Source organism: Mytilus californianus, unplaced genomic scaffold, assembly GCF_021869535.1.
Source record: "Mytilus californianus isolate M0D057914Y unplaced genomic scaffold, xbMytCali1.0.p SCAF_2, whole genome shotgun sequence".
Lineage (NCBI taxonomy): Eukaryota > Metazoa > Mollusca > Bivalvia > Mytilida > Mytilidae > Mytilus > Mytilus californianus.
In genome coordinates, this window is record NW_026262668.1 from 138,530,880 (window position 1) to 138,557,483 (window position 26,604).

At 34.4% G+C, this 26,604-nt stretch overlaps 1 protein-coding gene across 7 annotated transcripts in view; it reads right to left on the reverse strand.

Moving 5' to 3' along the window:
* The window catches only part of LOC127731217 (secernin-2-like), a 57,343-nt gene that overhangs the window by 7,132 nt on the left and 23,607 nt on the right, over positions 1–26,604 (reverse strand). For 5 of the 7 annotated variants that reach the window (XM_052240178.1, XM_052240184.1, XM_052240183.1 and 2 more), the window contains 2 exons: positions 17,479–17,666; positions 12,116–12,315 (listed from right to left, as the gene is read on the reverse strand). In XM_052240178.1, coding sequence (XP_052096138.1) covers positions 12,116–12,315; positions 17,479–17,666 — 388 coding nt within the window. Of the gene's footprint in view, positions 1–4,986; positions 5,802–9,528; positions 9,736–12,115; positions 12,316–17,478; positions 17,667–25,774; positions 25,872–26,604 lie in introns of those variants that run through there. The other 2 variants (XM_052240179.1, XM_052240180.1) reach the window with 2 other exon arrangements.

A 26,604-nucleotide genomic window follows, 5' to 3' on the forward strand; every position in this document is an offset into this window, starting at 1 on the left:
TATTTGTCTATCCCAAGCAAGGAGCCTGTAATCTAGTGGTTGTATTTGTCTATCCCAAGCAAGGAGCCTGTAATCTAGTGGTTGTATTTGTCTATCCCAAGCAAGGAGCCTATAATCTAGTGGTTGTATTTGTCTATCCCAAGCAAGGAGCCTGTAATCTAGTGGTTGTATTTGTCTATCCCAAGCAAGGAGCCTGTAATCTAGTGGTTGTATTTGTCTATCCCAAGCAAGGAGCCTATAATCTAGTGGTTGTATTTGTCTATCCCAAGCAAGGAGCCTGTAATCTAGTGGTTGTATTTGTCTATCCCAAGCAAGGAGCCTATAATCTAGTGGTTGTATTTGTCTATCCCAAGCAAGGAGCCTGTAATCTAGTGGTTGTATTTGTCTATCCCAAGCAAGGAGCCTGTAATCTAGTGGTTGTATTTGTCTATCCCAAGCAAGGAGCCTGTAATCTAGTGGTTGTATTTGTCTATCCCAAGCAAGGAGCCTGTAATCTAGTGGTTGTATTTGTCTATCCCAAGCAAGGAGCCTATAATCTAGTGGTTGTATTTGTCTATCCCAAGCAAGGAGCCTGTAATCTAGCGGTTGTATTTGGCTATCCCAAGCAAGGAGCCTGTAATCTAGTGGTTGTATTTGTCTATCCCAAGCAAGGAGCCTGTAGTCTAGTGGTTGTATTTGTCTATCCCAAGCAAGGAGCCTGTAATCTAGTGGTTGTATTTGTCTATCCCAAGCAAGGAGCCTATAATCTAGTGGTTGTATTTGTCTATCCCAAGCAAGGAGCCTATAATCTAGTGGTTGTATTTGTCTATCCCAAGCAAGGAGCCTGTAGTCTAGTGGTTGTATTTGTCTATCCCAAGCAAGGAGCCTGTAGTCTAGTGGTTGTATTTGTCTATCCCAAGCAAGGAGCCTGTAATCTAGCGGTTGTATTTGGCTATCCCAAGCAAGGAGCCTGTAATCTAGTGGTTGTATTTGTCTATCCCAAGCAAGGAGCCTGTAATCTAGTGGTTGTATTTGTCTTTCCCAAGCAAGGAGCCTGTAATCTAGTGGTTGTATTTGTCTATCCCAAGCAAGGAGCCTGTAATCTAGTGGTTGTATTTGGCTATCCCAAGCAAGGAGCCTGTAATCTAGTGGTTGTATTTGTCTATCCCAAGCAAGGAGCCTGTAATCTAGTGGTTGTATTTGGCTATCCCAAGCAAGGAGCCTGTAATCTAGTGGTTGTATTTGTCTATCCCAAGCAAGGAGCCTGTAATCTAGTGGTTGTATTTGTCTATCCCAAGCAAGGAGCCTGTAATCTAGTGGTTGTATTTGTCTATCCCAAGCAAGGAGCCTGTAATCTAGTGGTTGTATTTGTCTATCCCAAGCAAGGAGCCTGTAATCTAGTGGTTGTATTTGGCTATCCCAAGCAAGGAGCCTGTAATCTAGTGGTTGTATTTGGCTATCCCAAGCAAGGAGCCTGTAATCTAGTGGTTGTATTTGGCTATCCCAAGCAAGGAGCCTGTAATCTAGTGGTTGTATTTGGCTATCCCAAGCAAGGAGCCTGTAATCTAGTGGTTGTATTTGGCTATCCCAAGCAAGGAGCCTGTAATCTAGTGGTTGTATTTGGCTATCCCAAGCAAGGAGCCTATAATCTAGTGGTTGTATTTGTCTTTCCCAAGCAAGGAGCCTATAATCTAGTGGTTGTATTTGTCTATCCCAAGCAAGGAGCCTGTAATCTAGTGGTTGTATTTGTCTATCCCAAGCAAGGAGCCTGTAATCTAGTGGATGTATTTGTCTATCCCAAGCAAGGAGCCTGTAATCTAGTGGATGTATTTGTCTATCCCAAGCAAGGAGCCTGTAATCTAGTGGATGTATTTGTCTATCCCAAGCAATGAGCCTGTAATCTAGTGGATGTATTTGTCTATCCCAAGCAATGAGCCTGTAATCTAGTGGATGTATTTGTCTATCCCAAGCAATGAGCCTGTAATCTAGTGGATGTATTTGTCTATCCCAAGCAAGGAGCCTGTAATCTAGTGGTTGTATTTGTCTATCCCAAGCAAGGAGCCTATAATCTAGTGGTTGTATTTGGCTACTTTCTGAATTGTTTTCCTTTATTACTTCTCACATAAATAAGAACTTGGTTTCTCTTTTGAATTGTGTCATATTTTGTCATACTAAGAGGCCTTACTATACAATATGGGTTTTTCACATTGCTCACCACACTGATAGTGAGAACCTAGTCTTTGTTCTTTATGGATAGTAGTCTCATTGGTAATCATAATAGTCCCATAGCCCGAATGTCTCTGAGGGGGTTTATGTTGAATCATGGCACCATGACAAATACTAGTAGTCAAACTTCTATCTGAACCTTGACTTGTAATAGTTTTTTTGTTTCCTGCTTCTCTTCCAAGCACACAGCAATTAGTATTAAAAAATAAAGATTGGTGAGCAGGGTAGGGTGATATGTCTCCCTGCAGACTGTTACCTTGAAAACTAGCATGTTAAAAATCCAGCTTAGGGTATCAGCTTAATGCACATCAGGTTTCAAATTCCTATCTCTTGTTCTAATATGCATGTAATAATTACCATTGGATGTTAATCACTAATCAATCATCATCATCATCATCATAATCATCTTCAAAGAGGTTATAAAACAAGTCATTTTATACATCTAATGTCTATAATCATAGGTAAAAATGGGTCAACCTAGAATGAAACTCCTGCTGATTTCTCATTAATCATCATGCTATTATAAACAAAATATCTTAAACATCAGAATTTTGGTAAGTTTTTTCTGCTCAGTCTTTAGTTTTCTGTATATCATTTGACAACTGTTTGTCTTCATACTTTTTCTTGGCCAAGGTGTCTGCCTTTCTTCAATTAGCAGTTTTTTTTAACCTCATTGCAACTTTTTACCTCTTTTGTTGCTAAAAATGGAGGGTTTAGGCGAATACAGCTTTTGTTTGTGCTAGGGGCAGTACTGAGTGCATAAAAGGTACATATTCAAGGAGGGAAATAAACAATGAGAACGATGTATGGTCTATCTGCCTGACAATGGATCTTTTATGATCTCAAAAGACAGAAAGTTACAGTCTGGATCTGCCATTTCCATGGCTAATATATGGAGTGTGCTCTATCAACCAACGACCACAGCAAGGTATACGTCAACTATTAAAAAGGCCTGTTAAACATGAGAGCAATCTCGGACTTAGACCTGTGATCCATAAAGCTATAGTTTAGAGTGGCCCTTTGACCCAAGTGAGCTACAATGAAATCTGAGTCAATTACTATATTTGAAAATTATTTCTCGTTTAAATTTTTATTGTTGAAGCAAAATTCATTTTCTATGAATAATGAATAACTTTGACCATTAAATGGTAAACATACATTGTATTACAACTTGTATTACAACTTCAACAATCATCATCAAGAAAAACAGATTATTTTGAATATTCTAAAAATGTACAATGAAAAATTACAGAATAATAAATCATCAATAATCATCTATAGTAATCGGGAGATAACAATATTATTAACTATAGTAATCGGAGATAACAATATCATCATCTATAGTAATCAGAGATAACAATATTATCAACTATAGTAATTGGAGATAACAATATAATCATCTATAGTAATCAGAGATAACAATACTATCAACTATAGTAATCGGAGATAACAATATAATCATCTATAGTAATCAGAGATAACAATATTATCAACTATAGTAATCGGAGATAACAATATTATCAACTATAGTAATCGGAGATAACAATATAATCATCTATAGTAATCAGAGTCGGAGATAACAATATAATCATCTATAGTAATCAGAGTCGGAGATAACAATATAATCATCTATTGTAATCGGAGATAACAATTTAATCATCTATAGCAATCAGAGTTGGAGATAACAATATAATCATCTGTAGTAATCGGAGATAACAATATTATTAACTATAGTAATCAGAGATAACAATATAATCATCTATTGTATTCAAAGATAACAATATAATCATCTATAGTAATCGGAGAAAACAATATAATCATCTATAGTAATTAGAGATAACAATATAATTAAATATCCATGTAGTAACACTGTACACCAATGATTAATCACAACTGTTTTTTAAACTTTACTTATTCCTTCTTTTTTAGTCATTATCTATGTTGCAATTTATGAATAATCAAGTAAATAAAAGACAGCTATAAAAATAAATCATGGAAACTAATTAAATTAATGAAACAGCTTCATAACAAATCAAGTTTACCTTAACTGATATCTTATGTTACCATATAACTCAAAACACTGGGCAAGCCACCATTAGCTTCAGTTGGAACAAAAGGAATTTTATTCTAATGTGGTTTATAAAATCATTCTTTACCAGTAAGATGAGGGATAGCAATAATTAACTACATTTCCTTTGATTTACTATTAATCCATATCTAACAGTTACAATAACACCATTCCACCACAATTTCAAACATAGTATTACAGATGACCCACTACCTAAAATTCAATCCTAAAAAGTACTTAATTCAATAATGGAGGAATTGGAGATGACCCACCAAAAATAAATTTTGTTATATATTTTTTTTCCATTTAAAACAAATTCATTGCTTTTTGTCTGATAAAAAAATCTTGTTAAGTATTTCAAATCTTTTACATTCTTTTAGGTTAAATAGCTAGTTTACACAAGTGCCAAAACAATTCATAGTCATCATTTAGGTTAAATAGCTAATTCACATAAGTGCAAAAAACAATTCAAAGTCATCATTTAGGTTAAATAGCTAGTATACATAAGTGCCAAAACAATTCAAAGTCATCATTTAGGTTAAATAGCTAATTCACATAAGTGCAAAAAACAATTCAAAGTCATCATTTAGGTTAAATAGCTAGTATACATAAGTGCCAAAACAATTCAAAGTCATCAAGTTAAGTATAATTCATATAAATGTAATCAATAATGATTATGTCAGTAGGTTAAAAAAAAACAACAGAACAATAAATAAAAAAAAAAAAAACAGGCATTTTACTAAATAATATTGGTATTATAGATGACCCACCATGAAAAAAATTAGCATAAAAAATGCACTTAATTCAATAAAATCAGTAGTACAGGTGGCCAACACCCTATAGCTACAATCTAACAGATTAGAAGTTGTGACATCAACTGATATGTGGTTGATTTCAGTATTTTACATTCATAACCATTTCCTGCCTTGTTTCCTAAACAGTGGAAAATAAGTTTCTACTGAGAAAACTAATGATTCAATGATTTCAAAGAAAAATCCTTTAATAGAGTTTTATGTTCTTTCACAACATATCTACCCAATTTATCTGTAGAAATCTAATTCATGAGCACATTTATGTTTAAAGATTTCTGAAGCCTTTTTCTTGTTCTCATCATCATAATTCTCCACCATTTCTTTCATATCCTGTATGAATTTCTTCTCCAGATCTTTCACTTTTTCTGCCACTGAATGTTTTCTAGATGTCACAAAACTACCATGTGCTTTATATAGTTTATGCCTTCTATCCACTTCTTTGCTGAATCTAGGTTTCATCTTAATTGGATCATTTGCTCCATATTTGGGTGAGACAGTGAGGTCACCAATATCTACACCAGCACAGAAGATAAATGGTTTATATATACTGTGTTTAGGGTTAGGTGTGGCAGTGAACCAGTGTATGGCTGGAGTGTTAGAGGCACCAGTGGGGATCACAGATATCTGACTTCCTGTTGATGTATAGCCACCGGTCATACATATGCCACTGCTTTCATCTCGCAAAATATTGGCCATATCTTTCATTCCAAATTTTCCTGAAAAGTAAAATAAAAAATAAAAATTGATTTCACTACATTTTTATCTCTTTCTCCATTTTTTTTCCATCTCTTTTTACCTCATTTAAATCCAAATATATTCATAAAATATATAAAATAAATCAATTTAGTCCTATGGATTTTAAATGTCTTAATTTTAGAGTTCTACTTTAAAAATCTTTCATAATAACAATTATTGATTCATAAATGTCAAATGGATGAGATAAAATAAGGAGATGTGGTATGATTGCCTATGGGACAACTATCCAACAGAGTCCAAATGATGTGGATTTAAGCAGCTATAGGTCACAGTACAACCTTTAACAATGAAAAATAAAATGCTTTACTGAGCGCAGCCTGATATGACCGCAGAGGTCGAACCCTGAACAGTTGGGGCAAATTTGGACACAATATTCAAGCTTGATACTGTCTGAATTTGGATTGTGATCAAATTTTTGACACAATATAGGTTTCTGACACAAAATAAATGTGGTCAAAGATCTTACAAATCTATTGCACAATACTGTGCAATTTAAGGTTTCTTCTTTCTTCTTGAAACTTTTCAAAAATTTGAAATTTGTAAAAATTTTGAAAACAAAATTTGAAGCCCTTAAAAAAATTGGAACCCCCCACCATTTTTGAATCCCTCCTTGGAGCAATTACCCAGCCTTTCCATTTTAGTATGGAACCTTGTAATACAATTTCAGAGAGATCCATTCACTTAAACACAAGTTATCGTCTGGAAACTAGAAAAATGCTTGTTTTTGGCCCTTTTTTAGCCCCTCATTCCTGCATGTATAGGACAATTACCCCCAAAATCAATCCCAGACTTCCCTTTGTGATATGGAACCTTGTGGTACAATGTCAGAGAGATGCATACACTCACACATAAGTTATTGTCTTGAAACTACAAAAATGCTTGTTTTTGGCCCCTTTATGGTCCTTAATTCCTAAACTGTTGGCACCATAACCCCCAAAATGAATCCCAACCTTTTACTTGTGATATTAAACATTGTGGTACAATTTCAGAGCAATCAAAATACTTGTACACAAGTTATTATCCTGAAACTAGAAAAATGCTTGTTTTGGGCCCCTTTTGGGCCCCTAATTCCTAAACTGTTGGCACCATAACCCCCAAAATGTCTCCCAACCTTCTACTTGTGGTATTAACTATTGTGGTACAATTTCAGAGCAATAAAAATACTTATACACAAGTTTTTATCCTGAAACTAGAAAAATGCTTGTTTTGGGCCCCTAATTCCTAAACGGTTGGGACCATCAACCCCAAAATCAATCCCAACCTCCCTATTATAATATTGAACCTTCTTTAAAAATTTCATAGGGATCCATTCACTTAAACTTAAATAATTGTCCGGAAACCAAATGTGTCTTCGGTCGACGACGCAGACGACAACGATGCAGACGCAGACGACATCATACCATTATATGATCCCAAAAATTTTTTTGCTTTGCGGTCGTATAAAAATAAATTGACAGCTTATCACCTCAAGATAAAACATCATTTCTTTATAACAAAACCATTGTCAGGGAGATAATTAAAATATGATTTGAAAAAAAATGAATTTTAAAAAATCTTGGATGAAAAAAAGATTGACCCCCCTTACAAAAAAAAAAACCCCCCTCCCCAAAAAAATGTTTTGAAACCCCCTCCAATTTTTTTGGAAATTTTGAAGATTATTTTCTTTCCTGGAAAAATGTACATTTTCAGAGATTTCCATAAACTTTAACACGTTATTGTCTTGAAACTAGTAAAATACCTGTGTTGGCCCCTTTTTTGCCCCTAATTCCTGAACGTTTGGGGCAATTAACCCCAAACTAATTCCCAGCATTCCCTTTGTGATATGGAACCTTGTGGTACAATTTCAGAGAGATCCATACACTTACACACAAGTTATTGTCCACAAACTACAAAAATGCTTGTTTTTGGACCCTTTTTTACCCCTAATTGCTAAACGTTTGGAACCATAACCCCCAAAATCAATCCCAACCTTCCTATAGAGGTATTAAACCTTCTGGTAATTCATAGAGATCCAAAAAATGAATTTTGAAAAATCTTGGAGGAAAAAAGATTGACCCCACTAACAAAAAAAAATCCCCCCCCCAAAAAAAAATGTTTTGAAACCCCCTCCAATTTTTTTTGAAATTTAGAAGATTATTTTCTTTCCTGGAAAAATGTACAATTTCAGAGAGTTCCATAAACTTTAACACATGTTATTGTCTTGAAACTAGTAAAATACCTGTTTTGGCCCCTTTTTTGCCCCTAATTCCTGAACGTTTGGGGCAATTAACCCCAAACTAATTCCCAGCATTCCCTTTGTGATATGGAACCTTGTGGTACAATTTCAAAGAGATACATACACTTACACACAAGTTATTGTTCACAAACTACAAAAATGCTTGTTTTTAGACCCTTTTTGATCCCTAATTGCTAAACGTTTGGAACCATAACCCCCAAAATCAATCCCAACCTTCCTTTAGTGGTATTGAACCTTCTGGTAAAAATTTATAGAGATCCATTTACTTAAACTAAAGTTATTGTCTGGAAACTAAATGCGTCTTCGGACAACGACGCAGACCACGACGACATGATAGCATTATACGATGCAAAAATTGTTTTTCGGTCGTATAAAAATACCGTAGTCAGCTTTAAAAGGCCTTGAAATAACAAAATGTGAAACAATTCAAATAAAATAAAATGCTCCGTGCAGTGATAGCAGCTTGATACGTGTTACATTCAGCATATCAAAGAACCCCTTGAATTCAATTTTTTCAAAAATCAAACTATGTTTAATTTTGAACCTTTGGACCTCATTGTGTACAAATTGAAAAACGGGGCCAAAAATCAAGAATTTAAATACATGGTTAGATTCAGCATATTAAAGAACCCCAAGAATTCAAGACTTTGAATTAAACCCTATTGGTCAAGGAATAAGGAATTTATACAAAGTTTTAGACAAAGTATTGTTTTGGCCCCTTTTTCCTAAATGGTAAGGACCATAACCCCCAAAATCAATCCAAACCTTCCTGTTTTGGTATGGAACCTCGTGGTACAATTTCATAGAGATCCATAGACTTATACTCAAGCTATTGTCCGGAAACCAGAAAATCCTAGTTTTTTTTACCCCTTTTTGGCCTCTTAATCCTAAATGGCTTGGGTCATAACCCCCAAAATCAATCCCAACCATTCTTTTGAAGTATGAAACCTTGTGGTTCAATTTCATAGAGATCCATACACTTACACACAAGTTATTGTCCTGAAACAAGAAAAATCCTTGTTTTTGGCCCCTCATTCCTAAACAGTTAAGACAATAACCCCAAAATCAATCCCAACCTTCCTTTTGTGGTATGGAACGTTATGGTCAATTTCATAGAGATCCATACATTTATTCTCAAGTTATTATCTTGAAACCAAATGTCTATGGACGACAAGGACGCTGATGTCATAACGTTATACGACTGCAAAAATTTTGCGATCATATAAAAACCGACGACTTTATTTATGACACAAAATAAAAAAAAAAAAATATCTGACAGCAACCAACTACTGCTAAATTACAGGCTCCTGACTTTGGACAGGCACATATATAATGTGGCGGTTTAAATAGGTTTATAAGCAGTCAATCATCCCCTTGACCTTGGAAAAGGCTAAAGGTTACTTTCACACTTATTTTCCTCCTTTAAAAGGTTTATTTTAAAATTGATTTACCTCCTTTGGAATATTCTTGTAACATTCGTCTACCATGCTTGTATCTTCCTTCAAGACAGTAGTCATCAGAGAAAACTTTACTGAAATGAAAGTCACCTCTTTCTTTGCTGTAAAATCCCAGTGCCGTTGCTTCCTGTACAAGATCAGGTGACATCATGTCTATTTTTGTACCAATAGTCAGCTGATTAGAAATATTTCTTACTCCTTCTGTAAATAAATAACAAACAGACTAATAGATTGTATTAATACAGTACATGAAAGTGCTGAAGACATCATGGAAGTACATAAAACCAGAGTGTCATGTCAACATATAAATCCTTTAATTATCCAAGATAAAATGTTGCAGTAGAAATCTACTTCAAAGTACAGCTGTAGAAAATCACTTTCAAGATAATTAGTCGATATTTGAATGGTTTATGATGTACAAATGAATTAATAAAATTCTACTAATAAATATATGTTAATGATAAAGTAATCTTTCCATATGTTTTATTACCAAATTACAATGTTTATAAAAGTAACTTTTTTGTTTAACTCACCTTTCCTGAGTCTTTTGTGTTTTTGGATTCCAGTGATTCCATGATGTCTTTAAACACTGCAATACTATTTTTTTACTTCATGCTTCATTGTTAATTCTTTTTTAGAAGGAAAAATGTCAAGTACATATAAATCTATAAACAAAATAACTGTTTCCGGGGGAAAAAAAGCCTAAAAATACTCAGGAGTAAAGTTCGCCCAAATTTCACTAGACTACAACAACTACGACAATGGATGATGGTGTGAATCTGATAGCTTTACAAAAATAACTTTGAAGAAAAATTCATATACTCAAAGAATCAAATAAACTCTAGTTCTGGTAACTGAAAGGTCCAGAAAGCCTGTTTTGTTTAATTTTCATAGAATTTATGCATAATTCTGACCAATACTCTGTTTTGTTTAAATCTTTCTTCTCAATTGGATTGTTTAATATTTTTCGTGTCAGGGCTGTTTATAGCCGACTATACGGTACAGGTTTTTCTCGTTTTATGAAGGCCGTACAGTTGCCTATAATTGCTTTCATCCACTTCAACGGAACATTTTTTCAGCATAAAAGGTCTATAATGATTCCAATAAATGGAGAAAATCATTTTTTTTGGTAAGCAGTGCATAAAAATTAGTATTAATCATGTTAATTATTTTCCAAAATCCCACCTTGCCTGTTATTAAGACCAAAACCTGGTCAACCATATAAATTATAGGATCTGAAATTAATAGCAGTGCTTTGCTTTTGCACAAATTAGCATTTCATTTGCGCCACAAACTATATTTCATTCGTGCCAAAATAAAAGATTTCATTTGAGCCAATAATACAGGTAAACAGTTTAAAAAAAAATTATCCAAAAGAGACTTTTAATAATAACTTTAAAACACAGTTTTTGATTGCATAATAAAACATATTCCTCCAAAATCATTCATCGTAACCATAATGAAAGCACTATACACTGATATGTTCTTAGTAAGAGACTCTTCATAATAATGTTTAAACACAGTTCTGTTATAAATTAACGAGATCATAAAACCTAAAAGAAAGCACTATACACTGGAGTAAAACCAAAAGTTTGTTCTGACACAAGACTTGTAAGCAACAGTCCAGATGTACTCATGTACACTTGATAACCTATATGTGTGGTCATAAAAAATTACAGACTTATTTCCTCTATATAACACTAAGGTGATATGGTATGATTGCCAATGAGACAACTATCCACCAAAGTTCAAATGAAGTGGATGAAAGCAATTATAGGCAACTGTACGGCCTTCATAAAACGAGAAAAACCTGTACCGTATAGTCGGCTATAAACAGCCCTGACACGAAAAATATTAAACAGTCCAATTGAGAAAACTAACGGCCTGTTTGTCTCAGAATTGACAATGTCCATCTTGACACCTCAAACATGTGAACACTATATAGTTTTAAACCTAAGTGACTCTTAGTTTTATGTTAGAAATGAGTATGAATTTACTTAGTTACACAGGGGGTAAAAAAAAATCTTATTCACGATGTAGCAGTGATTATTTCAAACCTTTCTGTTATATGTTACCTGTCAAATGGCGCAAATGTAGTTTTTATTTTTTGGCGCAAATGAAATATAACATTGTGGCACAAATATTGAAAGACTGGATTTTGTAAAAATTGGCGTAAATGCAATGCGCCCGCCAAAAGTACAGAGAGGAATTTATATTCCTAAAGTATGATACATTTGTTTTAATTGTTCTTTTTTTTAAACACCTCTTTCAATTAGTTTATTAGATAAATAAATGGCTTCCTTTATGAAATTGGTCTTAGACTAGATTCCTGTATACTAACAAATGTCTTAAATTAAGCGATTTCTAAATCTTTTTTTTCTTTCTAAGCCTTTAATGGGATTCCCCATATAATAAAAGAACGTGTTGCGTGGGGGACAACAAATGTTGAATGAGATGGCATTGTCAGATATATATATATAAGATTACCTTTAATTAGTTCAGCTGCCCATCTGCCCATGTAAATATAAGATTACCTTTAATTAGTTCAGCTGCACATCTGCCCATGTAAATATAAGATTACCTTTAATTAGTTCAGCTGCCCAGAATCTGCCAGCTGTCTCTAAAACCCAGGCTTCTGTTCTATCTGCTAACAGAAAACTGTTGTGGTAAGCTGAAAGTTGTGTGGACTCGTAACAGGATCCCCCTTGTCCATAGTTATTTAATAATTCTCCTATCAGTTCAACACCCTCTTTTGATGTCTTCACTCTTTCCAGAACAAGTCTAATAGAAAAATATTAACACCTAGTTACTGTATATTCAAGAATGTTTGTGTGCATTTATTACTGTTATTGTTTAAAAACAGACACAAAATTATGAGATTAATTATTGTGATTTTAGAAAATACTGCATAAAATTAATGCTATATAGCTATCAATATTTAAAATGCAAGTTTTTATTTCTGTGAAACCTATTCTAATGCAATTTTCATAATAATAACAAGAATGTGTCCATAGTACATGGATGCCCAACTCGCACTATCATTTTCTATGTTCAGTGGACCGTGAAATTGGGGTCAAAACTCTAATTTGGCATTAAAATTAGAAAGATCATATCATAGGGAACATGTGTACTAAGTTTCAAGTTGATTGGACTTCAACTTCATCAAAAACTACCTTGACCAAAAACTTTAACCTGAAGCGGGCACTATCATTTTCTATGTTCAATGGACCGTGAAATTGGGGTCAAAACTCAAATTTGGCATTAAAATTAGAAAGATCATATCATAGGGAACAAGTGTACTAAGTTTCAACTTGATTGGACTTCAACTTCATCAAAATACCTTGACCAAAAACTTCAACCTGAAGCGGGACAGACGGACGGATGGACGAACGAAGGGACGCACAGACCGAAAACATAATGCCCCTAGGTGGGGCATAAAAAACTGAATTTACACATGTTACAGTACCTAATTCATAATCATGATAATTCTGATATCACTTCCAAATTTTTTGGTCAAGTTTTCATTCTTTCTAGAAGCTTTAAAATCTAATATTATTTGAAATTTAAAAAAAAAGCAATTGCAGTTCATGAATATAAACTAAACCACAAAATTAAAATAAAAGGAATTTCAATTTTTAGGAAGAGTACTACAGAAAAAAAGTTATGACAACAAAGGTAAACAAAAGACAAGAGTGGATATGTTGAAACTTTCTTCCTTACAACAGGTATAACAGAAACATAACATTTAAACATGAAAATAAGGCCATGGTCAGTAGAACCTTGTCAGATGAACCCATTATCCCTCATACAATACAACTTAATATAGTTGACCTTTTACATTCATCATCTGAGAAACACACCAAATCATGGAAACTTAACCTTTACCTATGCACCATGAAAAGTAGGTCAGATGGACATGACACCCTATAATCATTCTAAGATCATTGAACCATGAATATTATGTCAAGGAAAACAGCTGGCATATGCCAGACAGTAACCTCACATCATTATATACTAGATAAAGATTATTCAGCTGTTCTACCTTCTGAAAAATGAAGCTTTATACAAAGATGTCGCCATGCATCCCTTAGATTAACATCCCTGTCTCGTATTCTGTGACAGGCAAGACAATATCAACAATTGAGACGCCTTATTATTATCATGATAATAATAAGGTGTGTCAATTTCCTGATGATTCAAGCATTTTATTATAATTACACTGCTTCAAATGACTATTTGTTTTATAAGGTCGTGTTGTATAGTATTGTTTATTATATAAAACAGGAAACCACAATGACGAAGTAAAAGTTTTATCAAACAAGAGAAAGTACATGTAGACTTTCAAGGAATATATATATCTATTTATTAAACAGTTATCTTTTTTTGAGAGAATTAAAAGATGAATTTCCTGATATTTGCAGTTACTTGTAAAAATTATAATTGTGAATGATTCTATGAATCCTCCTGTAAAATACTGTGTAGACCTAAAAGAAAACTTAAAGTTGATCACCCCCCTCCTTTCAATAGGTTCATGGTTCATGTTCTAAGTGAGAAACATCTCAGGTGTGGTTATTGCAGACTTTTGAATTTCTTTAGGCTTAATTTAAAGACTTGTGACAATTTAGAGCTAGACATGCTGTTACTGAGTACGTTACTGTGTACTCGCTTTAATGATAACAGGTTGAGTGATAACAGGTTGAAGAAAACTTTACAATGATTTTAAAATATTTCATAATTTTTTATCTAGCAAAAATGATTGAATTTCTATCTGAAAGACAAGACATGTTAACTATACTTCCCCCATAACTTTGGTTTTAGTTTTTGTGTCTGTTTTATTCCAACATCTACCAAAATTGATCATTGACAGAAATTGATTTTGATGTATGTTTGTAACTTAAATGAGCTGTACGACTATTGTTTTGTGTGCTGTCAGCATGGTCAGAAAATCATATCCAAATCAAAATTAAATCAGGGATGAATGAAAATAAAAATTGTAATTGGCTAGTATTATGTAAACACCAAAGGGGTCAGTCGTATTGAGATTGCTCACTTTATGATACTTCATTGACTTCAAGACCGTACAGAAGCTTCAAGGTAAGGAACAGCAGAAACAACACTATGCGTTTGATTTCTTATGATATCATGACTTTTGTCCTATGTATAGATACCCAAAATGTGAGAATAATTTGCATTATTCTTGAGGGCGTAGAAGTTGACATGTGTGGATAACATAAATTGGAGCATCGTTTATACTAAATATCGTTCAAGAAGGGTTTTAAGGGAAATTTGAACGCTCAACGTCACGCCAAGAGTTAACTCCCTTGAAACTGTATTGGATGCCCTTAAACGGAAATAAAATGGAGTGTTGTCAAATCATTGTCCTTAAAACAGAAAGTAAAATGGAGTGTTGTCAAATCATTGTTAGCATAACTTGGACACAGACTTCCAGGATTATATATTTTAAAAGCGAAACTACAAGTGAGGCAGAAACTCCAAGAAGCATTAAACGCTCACCTGAATTACTTTGTTTGAAAATAAATAATGCCAGTATAAAAAGAGACTTATATTGTAAATGAGATATCAAAAGCATAAATTGGACTTTAAATGATACTAGACTAATTTTCAAAATTTCAATAGCCCTAAATATTGAACTCAAAACAGTTTGGAGGTGCAACTTTGACAAAATATAATAGTGTATGGTTTACAATCTATTTACAAAGAGTTCAGAAATTTTGTTATTTTTTTTACAAAAAACAAAGATTTTGCAAAATTTGGCACTATCCTTGAAACAGAAAAAGGAGGGAACTCAAATTGTGATGCAATCTTATGGCTTACAACCTTTTATACATTTTCTATTAGAATCAAAGAATGCATATGGCGGCCACATTTTCATCTCATAGGAACACTATGAAGATCCTTTGTAGAAAACCTTTCAATCATCATTCCTGATAAATTTGAATGAATTTGATCTTGATGGATATGATGTTTGAGAAAGTTAAATGTGTGTAATTCCCTAAGAGTTAAAAGGGTATTTGTGCCACCAATACTACTGTTTTTACCACACAATTAGCATTTAACCAGGAGGTTTGTAGAATGACTCCTTATCATCAATCCTGTAAAGTTTCAAAACATTTCATCTTGTAGTTTCAGATATCAAAGATTGCCGCTGCCAGACTTATTTTCAATCTTATCAGAGGATAGTTTATACAAGACTTTCCATACATCAATGATCAGTTCTGCTAAGTTTAATTGGAATTCGACATGTGGTTTCAGAAAAAAAGAATGAAATGTGAAAAGTTTATTGATGATAGATTAGGCCAATGTAAACAGACTAAGAAGACAGACACTAAGTGATGGCAATAGTTCAAGTCTAGGCCACATAAGCTTAAATATTATTTTACCTGCATATTTAGCCATTGACAGCAATTGTCTTATTAAAAAAATTGCTAAATAGCAATACCAAATAAGTATTTAAAAGTTCCTTCTAGATTATTGTATGGCTAAAAATTGTATTCTTTGCCAAACTTACCAGCTAAAAGAAAGCTTTTCACTTATTATTCAAATGACCATGAGATAATGAATCTGCTAAAATAAAAAAAGAAAACAAGCATTCTGTGAGTATTGCCTGGCAATACATAGTCCCCTACCGGTTAAAAATTCATTGTACTGGAACAAAATGCTAACTTGATCTATAACTTGTCATGGTGTAAGCTATATAACAAATATTAAGTCAATATCTTCAAGCATGATGAAAATTTTTTTGTTTCTTTGAGTGAATTTTCTAAGTCCAAGGACCATAACTCTGCACAAAATCATCAGACCGGAACAAAATTTGAACTTGATCTGTAACTTGTCATGATAAAACTATATACCAATTTTCAAATCAATATCTTCAAGCATGAGGAAAATAAGTGTGGAAAACTGATTTGCCGGACTGACGGATGGACAGACGGACAGTCAGACAGACAGACGGATGGAGTGCAAACCTAAAGTCCCCTTCGACTTCGTCAATAGGGGACTAATAAAAAAACACAGTTCTAATGTCCCCCGCGTTGCACATATTTTATCTATCCAAGATACAAGGGCAATAACTAAATAAAACACTTTTTTTTGGTTCTTTAAAACTTTTTATAAATATCTTAGAGAAATGAAGGCTTCAGAGCAAATGCAGTGCGCTTTCCATTATAATTAATATTTCCAAGGAGCATAACTCGTTATTTTATCAGCATTCATTTATGAAAGTGTCAAAGACATTGCTGATATAAACCTATGATATAAGTTTCTTAAAATTCTGGCAAGAATTGTACACATGAGAGCGCTAACAATGCAATTCTCCATATAATTAATATTTCCAAGGGGCATAACTCTTTTAAAAAATAATTGATCGGCACTGATTTTCTAACTCGTCAAAGACATTGCTGAGTTCTGGCAAGAATTATACACATGAGAGCACTAACAATGCAATTTTCCATATAATTAAAGTTTCCAAGGGGCATAACTGTTATAAAAATAATTGTTCAGAACTGGTTTTTGAACGGGTCTAAGACATTACTAATATTAACCTATGATATAAATTTAATAAAAATCTGGCTAGAAGTGTACACATGAGAGCGCTTACCATGCAATTTTCAATATAATTAATGTTTGCAAGGGACATACAACTGTAACTCTTTTAAAAATAATTGATCAGCACTGGTTTTTGAACTCGTCCAAGACATTGCTGATATAAACCTATGATATAAGTTTATTTAAAATCTGGCAAGAATTGTACATGTGAGAGTGATAACAAGACCGGACAGACAGAAGCATGGATGGACCGACTCCCGGTATTTCTATGTCCCCCGCAACACGTTGTGTGGGGGACAATTACAAAAACTTTTATGACCCCCCCCCCCCCCCCTCCCCCCCAAACAATCTGATCATCTGAATAATTGTCAGACATACCTTACTATATCCATCCCGAGAAGTCTCTCTGTCAAATCATCATCACTATTTAACTTAGTCCACACTGCTTCATTTCCAATACAGACCCCATGTTGATTGGCTCCCATCTCTGCCCCCCACATCCAGGCTGGTTTACTCAGAATTACAGCATTTGTCTTTGGTACTTGGTCTATCTCAATGTATGTACACTATTAACACAATATAAATAAATAATCAGTATATACACTGTGTATAGCTTTATTTAAAATAAGAAGATGTTTTATCATTGCCAATGTGACAACTACACACATGTATCTCTTAAAGACCAAAGGACAATTGCAAAAATGTGAGCAACTACAGGTAACCATATAGCCTTCAATATTGAGCAAAGTCCATACCTTATAATACAGTAAGCTACAATGTATAGTAGCCCTAGATATGACCAAATGTGAAATGAGAAAAACAATTGCCTGATTTATAATACCACAAAGAATAAGAAAATTAAGGCAGACAGCAAACAAACGGCACCACTGGATAACAGACTCCTGGCTTGGGACAGGCACATACTATTAATATGGTGTGGTTTGATAATGTCTGTGAGTGCTCAACCCTCCCCTTACCTGGGACAGTGGTGTAACAACACAACATAAGGATCACAGCTTAATTCAGTTGGAAAGTTATTGACTCATCGGATTGATGCTAAGCACAAAACAATAAAAAAACAGAGTCCCAATGTCCCCTGCATTGCACGTATTTTATCTATCCAAAAGCAATAACTAAAAACCTTTTTTTTTGTTCTTTAAAACTGTTTACAAATATCTTAGAGAAATGAAGGCTTGAGAGCAAATACAATGAAATATCCAATATTATTAATATTTCCAAGGGGCATATAACTCCTTTAAAAATATTTGATCAGCACTGATTTTCCAACTCGTCAGAGACATTGCTTATATAAACCTTTGATATAAATTTGATAAAAAAATCTGGCAAAAATTTACACATGGGAGTATTTACATTTGTACAATGCAATTATCCATATAATCAATATTTCCAAGGGGCATAACTTTTTAAAAAATATTAGACCTGCACTGATTTTCCAACATATTCGAGACATTACTGATATAAACCTTTGATATAAATTTGATAAATATCTGGCAAGAATTGTACATATGAGAGTGCTAACAATGCAATTTTCCATATAATTAAAATTTCCAACAGGCATAACTCTTATAATCAAAGCACTGTAAGCGCTGTAGGCAGTTAACCAAAAACCAAGGCAAACGTAATTATGAAAACTGTGGCAATGTTGCTTCAATTTTTTTTTAAAGATTTAAAAGAACAAACATTAAACATTCATATATTGTACATTTATGTTTATTTAATGAATTAATTATTAAGGCAAATAATTTATATTTTATCAAGGTTTTTAAACGCATATATCAATGTATATTTTTAATGGTGAGTCTGCAGTGGTACAAGTTCGCAAAGATTGCAGTTGTTCTAGTTGGTAGTTAACATTGGTAATAGTTGACTGTTAGTAGTACAAGTTGACTTAGTACGAGCTTGTTATAGTATGAATGGACTTGCTTCCCTGGAAAGAAAACTGAGTTTGTGTTCTACAGTACAAAAGTTATGAGACACAAATCAGACAAATGTTTACTACTACAGGGATCAAAGGTGAGGTCTGACTGACCTGCCCATAGTAAATGTAAATGACTCCCACCTTCACCCCAAGTCCATGATGTCTAAGTTTGGAATAAAATGACAGGTGATTATAAAACAGTTGGTCAAACATTCTTGGGCTTGAAAGATTTATATATGTTTTCTTTAAAATGAGCCATAAATGTAATATTTTTAAAGGACCAGAAATAATTCAAAATATAATTAGGTAAATTCTTTAAACCTACTCATTTTTTGCATCAATAAAATTTTATGATAAACAAGAAATAATTGTAACAGGGTGCTGTTACAAAGTCTCCCAAACAAAGCACCCATAATTATTCCTTCCCATGGTCGCCTGACATTGGGCAAAGTCTAGTACACATTGGTTAGGTCTAGTAAAGTGATATGCATATGTGACACATCGGAGATTGACCTTGTATGTCATTCAAATCATTTTGAAATGACGAACAAGAATAAATATGGTTTAGGAGTTGGTATCTCAACCGTTTACAAGTTCTCAAACACACACAGGAGGGGGTGGGGTGACCCTAGGGACTACCCCTATATTTCATTTGATTTTTTATATTGTCCCATACATGAATATATATGGTTTAGGGGTGGGGATCTCGACCGTTTCAAATTCTCAAACAGGAGGGGGTGGGGTGACCCCAGGGACTTCCACTATATTTTATTTGATTTGTTATATAGTCCCATACATGAGTATATATGGTTTAGGGGTAGGGATCTCGACCGTTTCCAAGTTCTCAAACATGGGGGGGGGGGGGGGGGGGGGGGGGTTGACCCCAAGGACTCCCCCTATATTTCATTTGATTTGTTATATTGTACAATACATGAATATATATGGTTTAGGGGTTGGGAACTCATCCGATTCCAAGTTATCAAACAGGAGGGGGTAGGGTGACCCCATGGACTCCCCCTTTATTTCATTTGATTAGTTATATTGTCCCATACATGAATTTATATGGTTTAGGGGTGGGGATCTCGACTGTTTCCAAGTTCATAAACAGGAGGGGTGGGGTGACCACAGGGACTCCCCCTATATTGCATTTGATTTGTTATATAGTCCCATACATGAGTATATGAGTATATGGTTTAGGGATGGGGATCTTGACCGTTTCCAAGTTCTCAAACAGGGGGGACCGCAAGGACTTCCCCTACATTTCATTTGATTTGTTATATTGTACAATTCATGAATATATATGGTTTATGGGTGAGGATCTCGACTGTTTCCAAGTTCTCTAATAGAAGGGGGTGGAGTGACCCCAGGGACTCCCCTATATTTCATTTGATTAGTTATATAGTCCCGTACATGAATATATATGGTTTAGGGGTGGGGATCTCATCCATTTCCAAGTTATCAAACAGGAGGGGGTAGAAAGGCCCCAAGGACTCCACCTATAGTTCATATGATTTGTTATATTGTCCCATACATGAATATATATGATTAAGGGGTGGGGATCTCGACTGCTTCAAAGTTCCCTAACAGAAGGGGGTTGGGTGACCCCAGAGACTCCCCCTATATTTCATTTGATTAGTTATATTGTCCCATACATGAATAAATATGGTTTAGGGGTGGGGATCTCGTCTGTTTCCAAGTTCTCAAACATGGGGAAAAGGGGGGGGGTTGACTACAGGGACTCCCCCTATAATTCATTTGATTTGTTATATTGTCCCATGCATGAATATATATGGTTTAGGGGCGGGGATATCGACCGTTTACTAGAAAAAAGCACATTTTCAAATTGAAGGGGGTTGGGATGACCCCCAGGGACTCATCCTATATTTTAATTGATTTGTTTTATTGTCCTGTTCTCATTACTAAAGACCATGTGTGTCTATCACTTACTGTTTTCGAAATAATAGTCATTTGCAAATTAAAAAAAACCAAAAAAAACATTGGGTTCTACAGTAAACCCCTCCCTTCTTTAGGCCCCTTAAAATACCCCCAAATAGATCCCAATGCACAAACGAAAGATTGATGGCTCCGCTAGACATGTTAGTCTAACATTTTATGAAACCCTAAGTAAATCTGACAAGCGGTCCGTGTTGTCTTCTAAGACGGTCCGACTTGTCTCGGGGACGAGTTGTCCCCATTTATTAAAACATCCCATCAACGTCGAACGTCGATTTGATCCGGATCTTTTTCATTCTTAATAACAAGTGTAAACATCGAATGTTGGTGCATTACTTGACAAGGTCATTTATGTGAAAAACGGAGTAATTTAAAAGAATGAAATTCAAATGTGAATACACAATTTATCAACACTCATCTCAAACAAAAGGAATATTATGATTAACAATAATGACCTTTCTATCATCAGAATCCTAAAATTTAAAAGATACGAAAATTTCGTCTTCTAAATTATTTGAAATTGCCGCCAACAGTTGAACTTATTAATAGACTACTGACGTAGTTGTACTACGTATTGATGACAAACAATATTCCTACGACTTTTGCCATTTGGGAAATCTAAACTACTTGTCTTTAGAGATTTTTGGCGATTAAATATTTCATACAATTGTTCTTTGACATCTTAGCCAAAAGCACAGGGGATAATAAACTACATAAGGATTCCTAATGAGCACTACTTCATATGTGCAACTTCAAAACTTTTGGGTGGTTCGACGATCATTTAAGGTTTTTCTGGTCATATTTTTTGTAATCCAGAATTAAAAGTATGAAAAAAGTGTTCAATTAGTTATAAATAACATAATAGCCAGCTAGATAATAACAATGGCACGTATTTCAGCATTTATTGGGTAGAACACAAATCTAGGGTGCTCGCATAAGGCAGCTTAACTGCCTAAAAATAGTTGATTGGCACTGAATTGTCCGAGACATTGCTGATATAAACATATGATATAAGTTTTATAAAAAAAAAAAGGCAATAATTGTACATGTGAGAGTGCTAACAAGACCTGACGGACGGACGCCCAGTATTTCTATGTCCCCCGCAATGCGTCGAGCAGGGGACAAAAACCAGAGACATAAAATATCAACTCTACTTACAGTTACTGCTAGCAACTTCAAACCAGTCAACACAAATTTCTTAAGTGTCTCAAATAGTTTCTAAACAATGTTTATAACAGTTGAGAAAGTTTTGACCTGCCGATATCTTAAATGGGCATTATCTACAATTTAGACAAAAATTTAAAATACGATTCTTTTTGTTTTAAGTATTCATAAAAGCAGAAATATAAATATTTCATAATAAGCAGTCAGTTTGGTCCAAATTTGTCAAAATAAGCTCAAAAACATCGCTCATTGAAATGTATTCATGTTGACCTATAATTGTTTACTTTTTACACATTGTGACTTGGATGAAGAGTTGTCTCATTGGCGCTCATCATACCACATCTTCTTATTTATATGTGACCTTCAATTGAACCCCTTAGCTATTAAAAGGAAAAGAATGTCAACACTGAAAGTAAAACAAGGGTGAACCATTTGGTTGACTGATTCATACTACAAAAAATCGTTCTTATACAGGTATAAACAATGATTAACATATTTTTTTAACCTATAGTCGCTTGATGCAGTCTGAATATCAATCATACTTTGAAGCTTCTGTTTACTGTAAATTCAGAAATTATTGTGCGTTTTTTATTAATGCGAATAATGCGACTGGGTGAGTAAAGCAATAATAAGAACTTGCATTATGATATCTGATACATACATGTATAAATGAATGCAGATTTTCCCTGAATCGCAATAATTAATATCACATTTTTGCCCATTCTTCAAAAATCTCAATAATAAATGCAGGCAAAAATTTCTGAATTTACAGTAATTAATTAATGATAATTCTAGATCCATGGCCATTTTAATAGAGATGATGTAAAGACACTATCTATCATTGAAGATTTTATGTTGACCTCAAGATGTCTTTTAGGTTTTTTCGTTATTGGGTTGCTGTCTCTTTGGTGAATATTTCCCACTTTTCCTTTTATTCATATAACTTTGGATCAAGAGATTCCAGACTGATGTTCCTCCCTATCTAAATATTTTCCTTCTGACCTTTTAATAGGTTTTAACTCAGATTTAGAAAGATGTTCCTTAATAGGACAATATACTCTACATAACTGTCTCAGCATTCTTAATACCTACCATAACTTTAGATCCTGGTTGGTGTTCCTGACTAGGACAATATACCACATAACTGTCTCAGCATTCTTAATATATACCATAACTTTAGATCCTGGTTGGTGTTCCTGACAAGGACAATATACTTTACATAACTGTCTCAGCATTCTTAATATATACCATAACTTTAGATCCTGGTTGATGTTCCTGACTAGGACAATATACTTTACATAACTGTCTCAGCATTCTTAATATATACCATAACTTTAGATTCTGGTTGGTGTTCCTGACTAGACCAATATACTTTACATAACTGTCTCAGCATTCGTAATACCTACCATAACTTTAGATCCTGGTTGGTGTTCCTGACTAGGACAATATACTTTATATAACTGTCTCAGCATTCTTAATACCTACCATAACTTTAGATCCTGCTTGGTGTTCCTGACTAGGACAATATACTTTACATAACTGTCTCAGCATTCTTAATACCTACCATAACTTTAGATCCTGCTTGGTGTTCCTGACGAGGACAATATACTTTATACAACTGTCTCAGCATTCTTAATACCTACCATAACTTTAGATCCTGGTTGGTGTTCCTGACTAGGAGAATATACTTTACATAACTGTCTCAGCATTCTTAATACCAACCATAACTTTAGATCCTGGTTGGTGTTCCTGACGAGGACAATATACTTTACATAACTGTCTCAGCATTCTTAATACCTACCATAACTTTAGATCCTGGTTGGTGTTCCTGACTAGGAGAATATACTTTACATAACTGTCTCAGCATTCTTAATACCAACCATAACTTTAGATCCTGGTTGGTGTTCCTGACGAGGACAATATACTTTACATAACTGTCTCAGCATTCTTAATACCTACCATAACTTTAGATCCTGGTTGGTGTTCCTGACTAGGAGAATATACTTTACATAACTGTCTCAGCATTCTTAATACCAACCATAACTTTAGATCCTGGTTGGTGTTCCTGACTAGGACAATATACTTTACATAACTGTCTCAGCATTCTTAATACCTACCATAACTTTATATCCTGGTTGGTGTTCCTGACGAGGACAATATACTTTACATAACTGTCTCAGCATTCTTAATACCTACCATAACTTTAGATCCTGGTTGGTGTTCCTGACAAGGACAATATACTTTACATAACTGTCTCAGCATTCTTAATACCTACCATAACTTTAGATCCTGGTTGGTGTTCCTGACTAGGACAATATACTTTACATAACTGTCTCAGCATTCGTAATACCTACCATAACTTTAGATCCTGGTTGGTGTTCCTGACTAGGACAATATACTTTACATAACTGTCTCAGCATTCTTAATACCTACCATAACTTTATATCCTGGTTGGTGTTCCTGACTTGGACAATATACTTTACATAACTGTCTCAGCATTCTTAATACCTACCATAACTTTAGATTCTGGTTGGTGTTCCTGACTAGACCAATATACTTTACATAACTGTCTCAGCATTCTTAATACCTACCATAACTTTAGATCCTGGTTGGTGTTCCTGACGAGGACAATATACTTTATACAACTGTCTCAGCATTCTTAATACCTACCATAACTTTAGATCCTGGTTGGTGTTCCTGACTAGGAGAATATACTTTACATAACTGTCTCAGCATTCTTAATACCAACCATAACTTTAGATCCTGGTTGGTGTTCCTGACTAGGACAATATACTTTACATAACTGTCTCAGCATTCTTAATACCTACCATAACTTTAGATCCTGGTTGGTGTTCCTGACTAGGACAATATACTTTATACAACTGTCTCAGCATTCTTAATACCAACCATAACTTTAGATCCTGGTTGGTGTTCCTGACGAGGACAATATACTTTACATAACTGTCTCAGCATTCTAAATACCAACCATAACTTTAGATCCTGGTTGGTGTTCCTGACGAGGACAATATACTTTACATAACTGTCTCAGCATTCTTAATACCTACCATAACTTTAGATCCTGGTTGGTGTTCCTGACTAGGAGAATATACTTTACATAACTGTCTCAGCATTCTTAATACCAACCATAACTTTAGATCCTGGTTGGTGTTCCTGACTTGGACAATATACTTTACATAACTGTCTCAGCATTCTTAATACCTACCATAACTTTATATCCTGGTTGGTGTTCCTGACGAGGACAATATACTTTACATAACTGTCTCAGCATTCTTAATACCTACCATAACTTTAGATCCTGGTTGGTGTTCCTGACAAGGACAATATACTTTACATAACTGTCTCAGCATTCTTAATACCTACCATAACTTTAGATCCTGGTGAGTGTTCCTGACAAGGACAATATACTTTACATAACTGTCTCAGCATTCTTAATACCTACCATAACTTTAGATCCTGGTGGGTGTTCCTTACTAGGACAATATACTTTACATAACTGTCTCAGCATTCTTAATACCTACCATAACTTTAGATCCTGGTTGATGTTCCTGACTAGGACAATATACTTTACATAACTGTCTCAGCATTCTTAATACCTACCATAACTTTAGATCCTGGTTGATGTTCCTGACTAGGACAATATACTTTACATAACTGTCTCAGCATTCTTAATACCTACCATAACTTTAGATCCTGCTTGGTGTTCCTGACTAGACCAATATACCACATAACTGTCTCAGCATTCTTAATACCTACCATAACTTTAGATTCTGGTGGGTGTTCCTTACTAGGACAATATACTTTACATAACTGTCTCAGCATCCTTAATACCTACCATAACTTTAGATCCTGGTTGATGTTCCTGACTAGGAGAATATACTTTACATAACTGTCTCAGCATTCTAAATACCTACCATAACTTTAGATCTTGGTTGATGTTCCTGACGAGGACAATATACTTTACATAACTGTCTCAGCATTCTTAATATATACCATAACTTTAGATCCTGGTTGGTGTTCCTGACTTGGACAATATACTTTACATAACTGTCTCAGCATTCTTAATACCTACCATAACTTTAGATCCTGGTTGGTGTTCCTGACTTGGACAATATACTTTACATAACTGTCTCAGCATTCTTAATACCTACCATAACTTTAGATCCTGGTTGGTGTTCCTGACTTGGACAATATACTTTACATAACTGTCTCAGCATTCTTAATACCTACCATAACTTTAGATCCTGCTTGGTGTTCCTGACGAGGACAATATACTTTACATAACTGTCTCAGCATTCTTAATACCTACCATAACTTTAGATCCTGGTTGGTGTTCCTGACTTGGACAATATACTTTACATAACTGTCTCAGCATTCTTAATACCTACAATAACTTTAGATCCTGGTTGATGTTCCTGACGAGGACAATA